Source organism: Actinia tenebrosa, unplaced genomic scaffold, assembly GCF_029948245.1.
Source record: "Actinia tenebrosa isolate PJP-AT-01 unplaced genomic scaffold, QUT_ActTen_1.0 PGA_scaffold6__47_contigs__length_16458017, whole genome shotgun sequence".
Taxonomy (NCBI): Eukaryota; Metazoa; Cnidaria; class Anthozoa; order Actiniaria; family Actiniidae; genus Actinia; species Actinia tenebrosa.
This window is the reverse complement of record NW_028292583.1, coordinates 42,644-59,926: the sequence shown is the minus strand read 5'-3', so window position 1 is coordinate 59,926 and position 17,283 is coordinate 42,644. Positions and strand designations below refer to the sequence as shown.

At 38.3% G+C, this 17,283-nt stretch overlaps 3 protein-coding genes across 4 annotated transcripts in view; all 3 read right to left on the bottom strand.

Moving 5' to 3' along the window:
• Positions 1–1,376, bottom strand: part of LOC116289095 (C-1-tetrahydrofolate synthase, cytoplasmic) — a 34,856-nt gene extending 33,480 nt beyond the window's left edge. The window contains 3 exon segments of the mRNA XM_089038969.1: positions 9–68; positions 320–404; positions 1,319–1,376. Coding sequence (XP_088895095.1) covers positions 9–68; positions 320–404; positions 1,319–1,362 — 189 coding nt within the window. The 5' untranslated portion in view covers positions 1,363–1,376.
• Positions 1,377–2,492: 1,116 nt separating this feature from the next.
• On the bottom strand, positions 2,493–9,313 carry LOC116289106 (retinoic acid receptor RXR-alpha-B). Of its 2 annotated transcripts, XM_031695994.2 has the most exons (6): positions 8,801–9,313; positions 7,166–7,472; positions 5,915–6,056; positions 5,137–5,303; positions 4,065–4,286; positions 2,493–3,640 (listed from the first exon to the last, which is right to left on the bottom strand). In XM_031695994.2, exons 2-6 carry the CDS (start codon positions 7,407–7,409, stop codon positions 3,384–3,386), a joined length of 1,032 nt encoding a protein of 343 aa, XP_031551854.1. In that variant the 5' UTR covers positions 7,410–7,472; positions 8,801–9,313; the 3' UTR covers positions 2,493–3,383. The 2 variants fall into 2 exon arrangements, with proteins under 2 accessions (XP_031551854.1, XP_088894876.1); XM_089038750.1 differs by lacking the exon at positions 8,801–9,313 and having other exon boundaries at positions 7,166–8,054.
• Positions 9,314–9,878: 565 nt separating this feature from the next.
• The window catches only part of LOC116289104 (dynein axonemal heavy chain 6), a 48,837-nt gene continuing 41,432 nt past the window's right edge, over positions 9,879–17,283 (bottom strand). The window contains exons 51-59 of the mRNA XM_089038749.1: positions 17,031–17,133; positions 16,314–16,541; positions 15,298–15,495; positions 14,434–14,624; positions 13,306–13,675; positions 12,901–13,099; positions 12,294–12,448; positions 11,263–11,406; positions 9,879–10,821 (exon numbers count right to left, since the gene is read on the bottom strand). Of these exons, the coding sequence (XP_088894875.1) occupies positions 10,606–10,821; positions 11,263–11,406; positions 12,294–12,448; positions 12,901–13,099; positions 13,306–13,675; positions 14,434–14,624; positions 15,298–15,495; positions 16,314–16,541; positions 17,031–17,133 (1,804 nt within the window). The 3' untranslated portion in view covers positions 9,879–10,605. The remainder of the gene's footprint in view (positions 10,822–11,262; positions 11,407–12,293; positions 12,449–12,900; positions 13,100–13,305; positions 13,676–14,433; positions 14,625–15,297; positions 15,496–16,313; positions 16,542–17,030; positions 17,134–17,283) is intronic.

Here is a 17,283-nt window from a genome sequence, read left to right as displayed (position 1 = left end):
ATACTCACCTCCTCTGCGGCTTTAATTTTGGCATTGATATAAACAGTAGAATCACTACGTCCACCAATCTGAGGAATAAAACCAATAATACTGTATATTAATCATCATCATCACCATCATCATCATTCCTCTCATCATCATCACCATCGCCATCATGATTATAATCATTTACACAACATTTAACAATAGTTGCTAGTATCATAATCATTCAACTTCAGATATGAAACATGTCAAGAGCCCATTGGCCAAAAGCCAATAATGACAATAATAATGACAAAAATAAGAATTAATAAGAATCAATAATATATATATTATATACCTGAACAATTGCCAATCCTGGTTTGAAATTTGGATGTTCAGCTTGAATGTTCGACACATCTTCTTGCAACTGTTTTCGGATTTCTCTGCAAAAGAATAAATTTTTGACTCAGACTTTAATTATACTGGATAAGAAAAATGTTTATGCACTGGAGCTATAAACATAGTCCTTGAAGAACACAATTTTCATTTTTCAAGCTTAAAAATAACATCCCCAAAGCAGAATAGGATCTCTTCAGAGAAGTTAAGGTCATTTAATTAACCAGTATGGCACCTTTTATCATATTATTAGCAGAATAATTCTAAACATATATTGCTTATGAAGTTAAATCTAACCAATTGACTCAGAATACCATTATTAGCTATATGTCTGCCCAGATAAGTGCTTTTAGTGGCTGTTATTAGAGATTATAACCATCTTGAGCCTTCTTAAGTTTTCTCTACATATCATCGCTAGCTGGTATCACATTACAATAAAACAATAAAACCAGTAAACCCAGTAATATCGGGTACCTTTGACTAGTGCCTCGTGTTAACTCACAAAATGATCCTCAAATAAGTCTAAAAGCAAGCTCTGTTCGTATTTGAAAGAATAGCAAAAACAAATCAAATATTTCAAAACCTTATTTAACTAGGAAGCGATCACGTGTTGTAAGAATATTTTTCTCTCCCTCAGCAAACTGCAGTACATACGTAACACACCTCGAAACCTACTAACAAATTCTGCTTGAATTAAACTCTTAGATCATTCAATATGTTCTAATCTTATTTGAAATGCCTGTTAGGTAGCTTGAAGAATATTAGTAATATTAATGAGCTCATGGGACGTTTTCTCGATTTTATCGAAATATGCTCTTCCGACTTGTTCAAAATGTTGGGCTATTTTTCTTTACAAACTAAATAACAACAACCCTGATCTTGAAGACACAGATTCCTTGGGTATTTAGGAATAAGTAGAGTAAGGAAAGGGAAGAATAAGAGTGCAATATTGTTGGCTTACCCCGAAATCTGTTTACCAGACAGTCTTTTGCCTTCCGTCGCCATGTTGAAACGCTCCACCACACAGGGTTCCCAATGATATATACCGTATTTATTCGAATAGACACCGCCCCCGAATCCCTGAGATGGGGGGGGGGGGGGGGGGGGGGGGGTAACCTCACTATATTCGCTTTACGGGTACGTGCCGCCAAACAGGGTATGGTTTTCAGCGATTCTACTCTGTAACAGGGTATATAAAATCGCGCTCGCTCTGGAACAGGGCATATGAAATCACGCTCTCTCCTCTCTGGAACAGGGTATCTATTTTCGCAATATCAGAACAGGGTATGGTTTTCAGCGATCTTGCTCTGGAACAGGGTATGAATTTCAGCGATTTTACTCTGGAAGAACAGGGTCAGGGTTAAGAGTGCTCAGCGGCACATCCCTACCCTAAACGGGCAAGAGTACCCCCCCCCCCCCGGGCCCCGAATAGACGCCGCCCCCGGAATAGACGTCGTCCCCGAATAGACGCCGCATCTACGGTGTGGCGTTTATTTGAGGAAATAATAATTTATGATAAATAATAAAGAACAAGTATATTTCAAGTTTAAACCAGAAATTTATTTTCATTTAGAACAACATTTTAAAGCTCCAAGTTACTGTACAAAGAACAGACAAAATAAAACTATGAATGACTGTTAAAAAGGTCAAACTGTTGAATAGTGTATGTCATCAAAATTAGATAAGTTAGTTACTATTTTAGCTGACCTCACATAGATTTGAAACTACGAGTAAACAGCTACTGAGATCAGGGGGAGAAACGATGATACAAATGAATGTCTATTCACTCATTCTCTGGTAAAACTACCCCCGGATATTTCTGACATGGGAAATAGTTGTATCCACGCAAAAATATTGGGTAATACACAGGGAGCCCACTACCAACTGCGCCAAAAATGTTTTGTTTAATATTAAGTTTAGTTTAGATCAATACCGTGAAATGTAAGGGAGAGTTCCTTTCATTGATATCTACAACTATTAAGGAACAAGCGTCACAATAATAACATGATAAAAATAAACAAGAATAAATAAATAAATAAACAAATAAACAAATAAATAAACAAACAAATAAACAAACAAATAAATAAATAAACAAATAAATAAATAAACAAACAAACAAACAAACGAACTGTAGCTGGTTATTTAAATCGGTTATTTTATTTATGCATGTAAGGGGTCAAGCAAAGATCATTAGTCCATAAAATTTGAACACCTTTTGCATGATTTTTTGTTGTCGTGTAATTCTTTATTTATGAACTTGTAGAAAAGACAGTAATGATAAAAGGGTAAATTATACACCGTGAAAAGATGAACGCTAGTCCTTCGTCTCGCTCTCGGCACGTCACGCACGATAACGCAGGATAACGAAGGCGTGATGTCACTAATCTATATTCTCGTCTTTTACTCCGACGAAGGACTAGCATCCGAAACGTCAGTAAGTTTTTTCATCTTTTCACGGTGTATAATTTACTATTTCATCATTACTGTTTCATTAGAAACACCGACGCAGCTCACACTAGTTTTTAGCTAGTTATCTCTTCTGTAGAAAAGACAGAAAAGTCAGTGAAGAGAAAGCAGAATTATTTTTTTCAATTCATTCAAATAAATGTATCAGTTCGCTTTTCAATTCAAGTGCGACATGTCCTGCAACAATCCAAGCGGTCGCCACGCTCGAAAACTGGAGCAATGATTGCACCGTTCCCTTGTTCTGTTCCCTAGTTCTCTTTGATCTCTTGCGTTCATAAAGGCATTAGGTACAGAAATTCAGTAACAACTTCTGATGAAAGTTGGAGCTAATTCGGAGGCTCGTCGTTAAGCGTACGTCGGCGATGCTTCGTTCATTGGAAATACTAATGGCTACAGTCCACAGACGAGAAGATTGATTCCGTTTCGATAATTCGACATCTCGATAATTGACATCTCTGTCGGGGCTGGGATAATGAGGGCGTTTCCGTCACCTAGTTAAAAACTCGAAAGCAATCGGCTCGAACCGACGAACGTTCGTGTTCATTCGGCTAGACTTCGTATTACCGCCGTTCACGATGTACATCCATCATTCTTGCTACGAGTTGTGGTACAGCTAAATGAAGTAATGATTGTACAAACAGACAGTCGGCAGCCATCTTGGATGCCACGTCACGAAGAGTTGGTAGTTTTAAAAGAATATGGGCAAAGCGACTTGGTTTCTCGGGATATGATGACTTGATGTAGTCTCGAAGTGCGTCTAGTGTTCGGTTGAGGACGAACTCTACTAGTTCTCTGTTTCTAAGACCACAACTCAATTCTGTTCAATAAAAACAAACACCGGAACATTAGCGAAAAGGTGAAACAATAGTCTTCCTTGAACACTTACTGCAGCATGACCATAATTTGACTAGTCAACGCTTTGAAGCGCAAATTGACAATGTTTAGTTTTGTCTTTGGAAGTTAAAGCAAGCGGTATGGCGACTATATTGAAGAAGAAGGGAAAAAACTTAAATCAAAGGCGCGCGATGAAATGCAGTAAAAGTTTAAAGAGTCTGTATTGCTCTTAATCAGCGCCCCTCGTAAATTATTCACCAGGAAAACGCATGCGCAGGCTGCCATGCGCAGAATACCATCTCGTCTCCAGGCCCCTGTGTTCGTTCTACGGTTGCGCATCCAACTATATCCCAGTAAAACCTACAAGAAGCTGGAATCGAAATAACAAGAATTGAATGTACCTTTACCTTGTTCGAACAGCATGATTGCATTAACACAGGCAAACTCTGCCATGTCGAGCTGTAAACTCTGGAGCTTGTACCCAAAGCAAGACAACTGCGCAGCCCATTGTTCAAGTACTATATTATATGTGGTCTCTGGGCTGAGGAGGACATCTTTTGCTACCATAATTGAGCCCTGGTGAGGAGTGGACCTTTGACAAACACGAAGAATAAGCAGCTCCAGTATTCCTGGGGGAAAATGAATGGAGTTTTACAATCTTTTTTTTTTCAAAAAAAGAATGCCAGTCATCATAGCCCAAAATACCGACGTTTCTCGAAATCCGCTGAAAATAGTACTGCGCATGCTCGCAAAACACGAACAAGCTCCGAACATTGGTGCTTCTCCGAAGAAAACGAATTTTCAAGAATGCGCACTTCGTTCTTCACCATTTTCGAAATTCAACAATCATCGTATACTTCTCTAAATGGGAAAACTGATATTTAAAGTGCACATGAACCCTTCGACAATACTTTCAATACTGATTCTACATGAAGTAAATAGTTGAATGGCAAAATATTTCTTGATTTGAGTGATGCGTCTCTAAGTTATGAAGGTTTATACTTCCAATATGCTAATAAGTGTGACGTCTATGAAGGCTTAATTAAATATACAAAATTGAACTTGAACTGGTTCATAGATAAAGTATTTAAAAAGCATCATTATTTTACTCATGGTTTAAGTGAAAGCTATTTAAAAATTTTATTTTCAAAATGGCCAGCAGTTAGTATTACTAGTTACAACAAAAACACTCAAATACCTTACCTGACGTCACCATCATGTGCACTTTAATGACTAGTGGTTAAATACTTAGGACTACATTTGTTGTGTTGAACAAACAAGTGAATAAGAAGGAAACTTGAAAAAACACCTTGTAAAAAAGCTTGGAACCGTATAAAAAAGTTTGTACTGACGTTTCGAACCAGTCCCCCCTCGATGTAAAAGGAGGGAGCATGCCCCTATCAATTGGGTTCCATTCCATCTAAAAATTACCTCAAATAGTGGAGCCTAAATAAAAATATAAAAACGATTCTACTGTACCATTAGAAAGAAGGTTGATTTGGTCCTCATGGTCAACGTCACAGAATCCAGGTACTCGCATGGCCCATTTTATGATGAGGTCGACTTCTTGCAGAGCTAGTTCCATGATTGCTTCAACCGGGTTCAGTGGACAAAAGTCGTTAAGACCAACTTCAAGGTATTCGGGTCTGAACGACAGAAAAAATGAAATGAATTTATTGACTCTGAGTGGATGTTGACGTTTTTAAAAGATTAAAAAAGAACGGAATTTTTGAACTATACTTAATTCCTTTCTCTCCTTTCCGTAATTCTTATCCCTTTGTCTCTTTCTTGTTCCTCAGTATTCTTTTCCCCCCCTCTTTTTCCCCTATTTCTTTCTATTTAATTCTATTTAGTTCTTGCTTTTTGTCTCCTCAGTTCTTCTCCTTTCTCAATAAAGGCAAGATGATCAGAACTTACTCAGAATTTCGTTCTGAATTTCAATCACTTTCCAGCAGGCCAAGTTTCTTTATTCTTGTCACTTCTATTAGCTGTTACGAGGTTGAGAAAAAACTGGGTCGAGTTGACATTGCAGTGCATTTTGGGGCTGTCTTAGGAGAAATTTCCAAGATGGCGGTCAGCTATTTCGTCCGTTGAAACAGCCCCAAAATGCACTGCAATGTCAACTCGACCCAGTCTTTTCTCAACCTCAGAAAGGCTTATACATTCCCCTGCTTTCGTCTTTCATTAGAGTGATTCTAGTGTAGTTTAGTACTATATTGTGAGCCCGCATCAATGCAGTTCTATAGATCATCTTTACCTTCTCTTTGGAACTGCATCAGGTCTTGCTTGAATCAGTTGAAGAATTAGCTCCGATGACACAAACGTGTCAGCATTTTCTTTCAAACCAATCAAGGACTTGATCCTTGGTCGACCTCCAGGGGCTCGATCTTCTCGAACGGCTGATGGACATAAAAATAACCCTTTATCACTAACGCCGTCCCTTTTATGATTACATTTGGGTTAGTTATTTCAGAGAATGTATCATTCCCTTGGGGGAAAATATTGTTAGTACGCGTCTATACACACATAACAGTGAGTACACTCGAATCGTCAACACTTCTAGTTCTTTGTCACTTTTTAAAACTAGACCACAATGCACCCCAATTAATGGCTCAAGACGTCAAGAATTTCCACGCACGGCCCTAACCAGTCCCGATACTTCCTTAATTTCTTAAAATTTCCCTGCTAACTGACTGCGATGATTTCGAACCTCTTTCTTTATCTGGCCGACACCGCAATTCCAATTAAATTTCAGTGCGAATGATTTGCGAACCGATCTTTCATGTTAAGTAATTGTGCGCCATCCTTCAAAGTCTATAACATCCTCCAAAAATAATCGCATAACGTATCATGATGTTAAAGATGTTATTCTAAATAAAGCTTAGAAATGAATCAATGAAAGTGAGATTTTCGTTCCGTTTGCGATTAGAAAAAATATTGTTGAGTTTGAAATCGTTAAAACACACTTCTTTAAGAGCGAAAAAAAAAAACACTTATTTTTAACGCATGCATTAAAGGATTTCCAGAGACATTTCTTGCGTGCCTTCATTTCAATTCCCTAAAAAAGCATTTATTGAATTCCTTATCTAACATTAAATTTAACATCGTCGAACGTAATTAACAAAATTTGTATTAAATGAAATCTAGATTTTTCCACAAACTTAAAGTTTAAAGGGTAAGGTTTTGTAAACGCGTTGATGATGGTAGCGACTCCAATATCAACCAAATGTCACTGAAATTTAAGACAACATGTTACAGATATTCGAGGTATTTTTTCCAGTATCTTCTTCAGTAACATTCCCGACCTCGAACTGTTAGCTCTTTGGTGTTACAAAGTGTTCCAAGTTAGAATCATAGAAAATGGATTTTACGATCTTTTAATGTTGTAAGATACTCCGATTAGCGACCACAGTATCATTCGCTTCCCAAAGGTCTAATATCCAAGATATGACATAAAAAGACAGAATGTTTCCTGTGATAAGATTTCAAACAAAATTCAAAAATGTACCTTCTTTTAACATCCCCAATGAAAGACATTTCTGAAATCTGCAATACTGGCATCTTATCCGGTTATTTTTGTCAATCTGACATGATTTGTTTTCCACGCAAGCATACTGAAGTTGCTTCTGAACTGTTCTTTTGAAGAAACTTTTACAGCCTTCGCAGCTTTGTACGCCATAGTGAAAGCCAGAGGAACGGTCTCCACAGACTGAACAGACACGGCTTGGTTGGGTGTACATGGCCTTGTCCATGTTGCTTCACAGAGGAATCAAATCATAAGCTTCTAGTACAACGATAGTGTCTTGATGCAATGTCTAGGTGTGGTATAAAATTGACGATAAATTAGACTTCCATGGAAAGGAAAATATTTTTCTCTAGTGATTTATCGCAGGTGTGGGAAGAGAAATATCCTCTAGAAACTCATGAATATTTTCTGGAGGGCTTAACTTATCCTGTGTGGTTATAAAAACACATTAAAAAATATCATTTGCACGCCAACACTTGAAACTTAAATACTGTTTTTTCTTTAGGCTTAAGAGCTGTTATTCTCGCCCCGCGTTTACAAAACGCCTCAAAACATTTGAGGTTCTTACTTCGCTTGTTTATCGTTTTTCCCCCCTTTTCTTTTTTCTCCGTTGAATCTTGAATGATCCTGACCATATGGTTGTATAGACGGACCCCAAGAGGTCGTCACATACTGTACGAGTTTGAAAGCACAAGCCAATCAACTCGGGACATTTTTTCTTCTATTTTTACCCCTTGTCGTGAACGTGTTATTCGTTTTTATAGTAATTACAGACATTCGCGCTGTGAAAAACACCTTTCTTGAATCAACTTTATCTTGATTCTCCGATTTATATTTCGAAAATTTCAAATCCAATTCCAACTGAACATATTTATACGAAAGAACAGGTTAAGACTAAATGATTCAAAAGTAACAAAATAACCAACTTTCTTCCACAGATAAGCAAGAAAACGCGTAGAAATTAATGGAATTATTTGGTCAAATTAAATTATTTAAGAGATAAGAAAATTCAGTGAGCAATATGATTTGAGGCGATCAATATCAATCTTGCTATTATTTCAAATCGTTTCGAACATTTAATGTAACATCAAGCTATTTATTCCAAAAAAGATGGATTCTTTGAATTGTAGGAAAGAGAGAGCATTTCAGGTTTTTTATAGATGAAAAAATAAGTAATCTTTGTACTGAGAAATTTTTAAAATTTGGTTATTTCATGATAAAAAGATTCATAAGAAATGAAATTTAGGTTAAACAATTGGGAACAGTGGAAAACACAGATTTTGATTCAATTTTATGGAAAACGGGGAATCTAGATGTGCCTTCAAAATGATTAAAAAATACGATTTGAACGATTCATTTAGCTGTTATGAATTATAAAAGTAAATTTGCCTTTTTTCAAGAACAATTATTTTTTCATCTGTGGTGTAAAATACTTCGTCTTGTGTACGTAAATTTTGTGTACGAAATTTTATGTGAGAAAAATATATATTTTTTTCCACGAAGGTGAGACTTTTCACAGGAAACTCTAGTCTTGAAGCTATTTTTTAGTCACCTTTAGGTATGTCTGTGTACATAACGTGCTCTTAAAGGTGTTAAACAACATCTAAGCTCACTTACCTCATGAAAATACCAAGAGAGAAGTGTCGTCTTTCCCGCCCTGTTGAATTGGCCGGTTGCCGTTTTTCTGTCGCTTGGAATTGTAAAGGAAAGGCTAAACGCCTAAACGTTTTTTCTTTCACTCCTTAAGCTCCGAATGTAATGAAAGCTCGACAGATGTTTGTAGGACAAAAGAGAGTTTAATAAGCTTTGAACAAAAGGGAAACAAGTGAGGCGACCATTTAACAATTTCCTCCAAGGTTTTTACTTTTTAACTTAGTACACTCGACACTCTAATCCTAGTGTCTTCTTAAATAATGGCTTTCTAGAAAATGGATGGCTAAGAAAAAACCTTAAACGTAGCTCAGAGCGCGACAAATAACTTCCTAGCTTAGTCCTCGATAAATTGTTTTCGCTATATGATTCCAAAATACGAGTCTTCCCAGCTGGCGAAGTTCCCATTATTTGGCTAGTTCTCGTCCATATTCATATTGCAACGAGCGATAAAACTAAATGTAAGGAATTAATTGATTAGCTCATTGGAATAAATGGAAATCAAAAACAAAGCGGTTCTCTAATGAAGATTTTCGCCGCAAATATTAACATAGTCTTGACTCGAATATTATCTTGGCAAACACATTATTTTTTTAGCGTTAAGGTCAAACTGTCGCTAGCAGGTATTTAAGTCGTTAGGATCTATAGAGTATACGATTTAGAAATCGGAAATGAATCGTTCATTAAGTTAGTATCGGTTTGTGGAGATGGATTCACATTAGCTTCATCACTAATGTGTCATCGATTTGTTCTTTTTCTTAATGGTGAGGAATAAAGCTCTTGAATGTTAAAAGCAGCGCAAAGAATAGAGGAAAATTGGACTCTAATATTGGATAGCGAATTAACGATGAAAAAAAAAAAAAAAAGATGAATATATCAATTCGCCGGTGAATAAATGTACAGTTTCTTTCTATATTGTTCCTGTTCCTTTGAAAAACAAATTTACGATGCCAAGTTTTTTAATAAAGAAAACATTTTCACTTTTCTCCACTTTTTCTGTCTTTTTCTTTAATCCAAGGCAAAGTCTAATTTTTCTAATTCAGTCCTCAAATACAGAATCAAATTTTTAATTTCATATTTAATTTCTCAATATAAAAACCAGATATGAAAATATAAGTTCTGTGTAAAAACACATGAACAAAAATATGAAATATTAAAACCCAACTATTCACATATCCAATAAATATTATATAACCTTTTACAAAAGCGAATCTAGCTCAACTGCAATCGCCAATAAATAAGTTAACCGAGTCTGTTTTTTTTTTAAAGCCCAATTTTGATGGTTAAGTCTTTCAAGGCTATATCAGCCGTCATCCAAGTTCATTTTACACGTCACTTTATATTAATGTCAACGCGTCGGGTTTAGAAGGGCTTGAATAAAAAGCTGTGATGTTTTGAACACGGCGCTTCCGTCACTGAATAGTCTAGCACGTTTTGAGAGAGTTGAATGACAAGTTGTGTTTCCCCGCCGACCAGATGAAAACTAACCGTTTTTTCATTTCTTCATTAAAAGACAAGAATTAAAATTCAATTTTGTGGTAAAATACGCACGTTCATCAAAAATATTAATTTTCAAATCACTCCTTAGAAAAGTCTTACCAAAAGTGCAATGAATCATGGGAATTCTTTACGTCATCGCGGCCATGTTGGCGGTATTTGATAGAGAAAGACTCGTGGCCACCCTGTTTTCGTCCTTTGACTCTCTTGTGAATTCTCATTGTTTTTTAAACATATAAATAAAAAAATAAAGAAAGAGTTCTATAAATTTTCTACTACTCATCAAGCTGGCATAGAAGAGCCACGCCACGTGTGATCCAATGATCCGCTGGCTTCAATGACGGAAGGCTGACCGACGTTATAAAATTCGTCGTGTGTCCGATGGACGTGAGGGAACTGGCGCGGAGAGAGGTTCTGTATACGGGACAGTCGTAAATTTCGAAGTCTTCTTCTTCTTGCTTCTCGTCCTGGTTGGGTTTGTCTTCGACGTTCTAGTTTCAAAAGGAAAAAAAAAGATGATGATGAATGATAATACTGATGTTAATACTTGATGATGATGATGAAACATGATGATAATGATGATAAATGATGATGATAAAGATACATGATGAGGAGGAGGAGGATACATGATGGTGGTGATACATGACGATAATGAGGATACATGTGATGATACATGATGATGAGGATACATTATGGTGATGCATGATGATAACACATGATGATAATGATACGATAGCACGAATACAATAAGAAATAATAACGTCCTTTTTTTCCCCACGAGGGTAGCACTTAATAGCCAGTGGCTAACAAACCTGTGGCCCTCATTCCGTGATCGAATTGGAATTAAGGAGTTGATTTTTGCGTCAATTCAATTCAATGCCGTCAATTCAATGCTGCGGCAATTCGTAACCACGAAAACGGAAGACACCTACCTGATATGGAATAAATTGCAGCACCGGCAAAGGAACACGTTGCTGAATGGTCTGTGTCTCACACAAGTAGCCACGGGTTGAATCCCATGATGCACCATCCAAGTACAGTCCAAATATTGTTACGCCATCTTCAGGGGGAGGGCCCTGGAAAATCAACAGATTACAGGGGTGCTTAGCATTTACACGGAATTATCGGTTAGGAAAACAAATGATATGTGTCATTCCAATCAGTAACTTCGTGGAAAACTCGGTCTTCTGATTGAGGTAATTCACATTTCCCGCTCTTTTCGGTTCTTTCGGTAGACGCGTGTACCATTTTTCGAAAGTCAAAGTTTCCTGCTCTTTTCTTTAAAATATGAATTTCCAATCCGATGGATTGGTTTAAATGGTAAGCACCCCTAATATAACATCACGTCGGTCGCTTTTAGATTGGTTAAAAACCAATGCTTGACCGCTCACCAACAATGCGCGCTTTACAGATTTTTTTATTTGTTTACGAAATTCAGTTAAAAAATGTTTAGTCACATTTACCCTATGACATCACGAATCAAGATAATCAAATGGTTTTGTATAAGAAATCGCACGATCTCTATAACAGTTAGGAACTTATAGGTATACGAGTAAAGTTTTCAAAGTTTTCAAAATTGGACGAGCTTTTAGGCGAGTTCAATTTGAGAACTTTCAAAACATCACGAGTATTTGACTTTTTGTTTCTAATACACTCAACAAAAATTGAGCAGCTTAATGGGGACTCTACAAGAGTACAATTTGGGATTTAATTGTACTCCTCTTGTCCAATCAGAATCGAGTAATTTTGTTGAGTGTATTATAAATAGATATATCAAATTAGGCTATTTAAAAACTGAGTTAGAAAAACTGAATTTATCGCTAATCCCATAATCACGACCACAAGTACAGCAGTACACGTGAAGGCGCCTCTGACAGCCGCTATACAAACCATGCATGTATGACCTAAGAACACAGCTCTAACCCGTTTGAATTAGTTAGGTTGGTTTGTTTGAACAGTATACCTGAAATGCTACTTTCCGGAAGTCAATATCACCCTCACTATGAACCTCTTCCTCTGCAGTCCAGCGTTCTTTGTGCACTTTGTAATCAAATGACAACGAGTCCACGGGTATCCCGCGGGTTCGCGCGTGGGTTTGAAGAACAGCGGTCAAAAATCCTGCAAATAAAGTACAGAAACTAAGTATTGGCTAGTATTACATAGCGAAGAGAAAGGTTTGAGATATTGTTTCTGTTTATAATTAACCTCTAACCTAACCTCAAGCAAGTCTAATTGAGAAAAGCGCTATACCCGTGCTTAACTTGACCATTGAAAAACAAAGATTCTATCTACCTTAGCGCGCAGGCTTTGCGCGTGCGTAGCAACGTATTTTTGAACATGAGCAATCTCGTACCCAGAGCCTTACTATTTATTTCGTCGAGCATGCGCAGTAAAGAATAAAGGGTCTGGGTACGAGATTGAGATTTTCCTCATCTGGAAGGATGGAAAAGCGCAGGTGCAGGATTTTCAATCGCTGAGCAAATGTTCTATCTGATTTACAGTCCTGTACTATTTCAGATTTACTCAATCTCTCTAGGAACAGAGATTCTCGAGGCAAATATTTTACTGACCTTGTGGAAAGAAAAAAGCAGGCAACCAATAAGCTCTGGGATGCATGTATCCCATGGTATCGTCATCCGGTGAGGTGGCTCGCTTCTTGGGATCAAGTTCTTGTCTAACGAGGTCAAGCCAACGACCAAAGAACTCCACTCGTTTAGCGAGATTGTCGACCCAAGCTCCGAGTGATTTGCAGGATTCATACGCTGCGTTCTGAGAAAAAAATCAAATACACACTTTGATACTCCTTCTATTATATACCCAAACAAAAGAAGAAGCAAGAAAAGAAGGAAAGGAAAGGAGAGGAGAGGATAGGAAGTGAGAGGAGGAAATAGGAGAAATTGAAAGGTAAAAAGGAAAGGAAAGAGAGAAGAGAACCGAAAGGTAAGAAAAAGAAATTCTAAATATTGTAAATTTACCTTCCATTGCGTAGGAACGGCGTTATTGAGCAGCGCATTAAAAGCTTGTTCCAGCGCGCTGGTCATGATGATTCGTCCTTTAATAGCCAAGCACAGCGCATCTAGCGATGTATGAATGACATCCAACAAACGATCAAACCTCTGCACCTCTTGCTCCAAGATGACAAGCAATGTGGACTGACTACTCTTCACTCTGGTACTCTCTTCCTTCCATTTCTTGAGCAGTTGCTGCTGATCTGAACTACTGGAGCTTTTCTTTGAACCAGCATGGAACGAGAAATCCTTCTTGATAATGGTTACTCGCATGGGTAATCGAGAGCGAATGTCTTTGGATAAATCGAGAACGATGTCATCATTGGTCTTTCTTGATCTATTAATAACAAAACAATTATGGATAACATAGTTATATAATGCTTTCTCGTGGTATAACATGGAATATCCCACTTGTCTCTTGTATAATATAGTTATTTATAGCTTTTGAATTTTTATTCTTTAGCTCGCTCAAACTAGCACTTGTGTGCTATCATATTTAGTGAGTATAAATAAATATTTATTATTATTATTATTATTATTATTATTATTATCGTCATCATCATCTAAAATTTCCCCCCTCAGATATCTTGCTCCTGATTGGTTCAAGTTTGACTTGTGTTTGATTTCTTTGTGTTCACTCTTTGCCGTGATTGGTTAACTTTCTTCAAGTAGTCCCGGTTATCGTGTGTGCACAGTAAAACCATTGTATATCTAGTATACACCCATTTCAAGAACTTTGGTCAGGGCCAAAGTGATTTGTCATTCCAAGCCTTAAGGGAATTATAGGAATGTATCTAATATTTTCCCAATTCAGCGTGACGAATCTCCAGGGGATTCATTTTCTTTTGTTTTTACTCTTCGAAAAATTCATGAGTATCCCAAAGAATACGACAGGAATAACGATGATATTCCGACGAGTTTCAAAACAATAGCTCTTCATTCCCCCAGAAGTTTGTAACGCTGAATTGGGAAAACATTGTCACACCAAGAATAAGGTCTATTAATCGTGGTATATTTATAATGGCTTCTCTGACTACAATAAAGACTGAATATCTCAACTCCTTGAACTCCAAAGCCTTTTCCCCAACATCTTACCCAGCATGTCCAGTGATTTTTGGTTGTCCTGCCAAGAGATCAGTGATAAGACTACCTGCCTGTGCCGTGAGGTAAGCGGTGTCTGCATTCTGATCCATGCCAAATAACTCAGATGAGTCCGAGGTGGGTAGTTCATCGATGTATGAACAACAGACTGACAGTGAGATGTTATTGGGCGGTGGACGGTACACCTAGATGGAAATCGTGTTCATCAGTTATATACACCGTTCTCATAATGGCCGACGAGTGCACGAAAATGAGGCCACCAAGTCATCTTGCAAGGCTAAGCAAGACTGCTTTTCAAAATAAAGGTGGATAGCGCGAACTCAGATCAAAACAAAAAGCCTTTTTATTTCACTTTTCTTCTATGAACGCACTTCATGTGCTTCTATATCTTTTATTTTAAACTAATGACCAGGTGACCTCGTTTACGTGCACTTATGAGAACGGTGTATTGATCCAGTTATAAGCAATTTAGGTCTTCGTGGGGGGTTTGACTGACTGAGGCCAATCCACAAAGCATGTTAAACGATATTGTTTTATGTGTATTAATGAAACGCAAAGCACGAACGGACATTCGGTCGGTGTGATGGAGGGTGGATGGAAGGAAGGTGGAAGAAGCGTAAGTGGATGAATAGATGACTAGGTTGGTCAATGGTGGACGGATAGGGTGGATGGGTTGGGTGGGTGGGATTGATGGAAGCACAAGGATGAATGGGAAGGACAGATGAATGAACAGACAGACGGGCAGACGGACGGACGGGCAGACGGACGGACGGGCAGACAAACGGATGGCTGATGGATGGGATTTGGCGGGAGTGGATGGATGAATGGATGGATGGAATGGGATAAACTGTTCCTTACATGATCCGTGGTGTACGCATAATCATCCAGCAGCACGTCAGGATTATAAAACTTTTTTAAAATACTCTTCAAGCACCGCTGGTCCCACTGATCGGTGACACGCCCCCCATAAGCGATGTCTCCTGTCAGGTAACACAGAGCTTGCCAGGGAACATCACGATGTTCTGTTAACAACATGTGTAACATCTGCATCGATACCTGCATCAAAAACATATATACACAAATAGAAGGTCAGTATGGCACAGGAATCGGTCACGGTACTGTATTTGGTCGCAACCATTCCTTAGACAACGAAAAGAAATTATGGCCCATAGTACGTAGAAGATCAGTATGGCACAGGACTCGGTCACGGTACTGTATTTAGTCGCAACCATTCCTTAGACAACGAAAAGAAATTATGGCCCATAGTACGTAGAAGATCAGTATGGCACAGGACTCGGTCACGGTACTGTATTTAGTCGCAACCATTCCTTAGACAACGAAAAGGAATTATGGCGCATAGTACGTGGTACTGCATTTAGTCGCAACCATTCCTTAGACAACGAAAAGGAATTATGGCGCATAGTACGTACGTGCGGCGTTCTCTGGTCCCAACCAGTAAACAATTGTATACAGTACTTTCTACCACATAAAGTTTTTTCAGTATGAGAATAAACCTTTCTTCACAAAAATTTGAAGGGTTACAATATATAATAAATAAATCAAATACATTATCCAGCATCTAAGGGAAAGAATCCTTAGTTGAAACCACAGGCAGCCCAAACAAGGTACTCTTCTTAAATAATGGGAAGAGCGGATTTTGAAAAAAAAAACACTAAGCGCTGAAACTTCGCCAGAAGACTGAACATGGTACAAACAACGACTGCAGCAAGTTTTAAAGAAAATTGTTGATTGAAACATTTCATTGTCATATCTTCATCATAACTCCCACACATTCCCTTGTGAACCATGAACAAGAACCTTCACCTTGTTTGGGCTGCCTGTGGTAAAACTGAAGTAAAGATTGAGTAGGGTACCTCAAGATCAGATGTAGAAAACTCGTAGGGAATGTTCCATCCAAGAGAAGAGCTAAACTTCTTTCGTTCATGGACAACAGCATTAAACAGACACAAACCAAACAACAGTCTTTTCCAGGCAGGTCCAGCACTGGGGTCTTCAAACACCGAATCTGTTACAACACCACCCACTGCACCAAATGTACGCAGCAGATTAGCCTTGATACCAGGGGGAGGCTCTACCGTCATCTGTCATCGTTAAACAATACAAACATATATAAGAAGAGACAATCGTGGAATAAAACATCAATCATGTCTTCTTTTATTCGTTTACGAACCGTTGACGATGTCCGTACGAGTGCGATGCGAGTTCCGTAAAAGCACGGTGCGACTTCCGTACAAGCGCGGCGCGACTTCCGTACGAGTGCGGTGCGAGTTCCGTAAAAGCACGGTGCGACCTCCATACAAGCGCGGTGCGACTTCCGTACGAGTGCGGTGCGACTTCCGTACGAGTGCGGTGCGACTTCCGTAAGAGTGCGATGCGAGTTCCGTAAAAGCACGGTGCGACCTCCGTACGAGCGCGGTGCGACTTCCGTACGAGTGCGGTGCGACTTCCGTACGAGTGCGGTGCGACTTCCGTACGAGTGCGGTGCGACTAGCGTTTGACTATAACTCAATCTATTGAGCACTTGATGACGCTTGAAATTGTGGCGAAAACGGCATAGCGGAAGACATTACCTTAAGTCCGACTTGTAGGATTGAGACAGGGAATGAAGGATCTGGTTTGGAACTAAGCCACATACGGAACTGAGGATCAACTGGGGTATCAGGCATGGATATTCTGGAAACAAAAAATAACAAATCATATAAAGTCCAACAAAAACATCAATTTTTGACGTATGAGTCTGGGTAAGCCGGCTAACTCACAGATTGTTAGGTTTATTTTTCTGGTATATTTTCTGACCTTTCTTGTTATATAATCTAATACTAA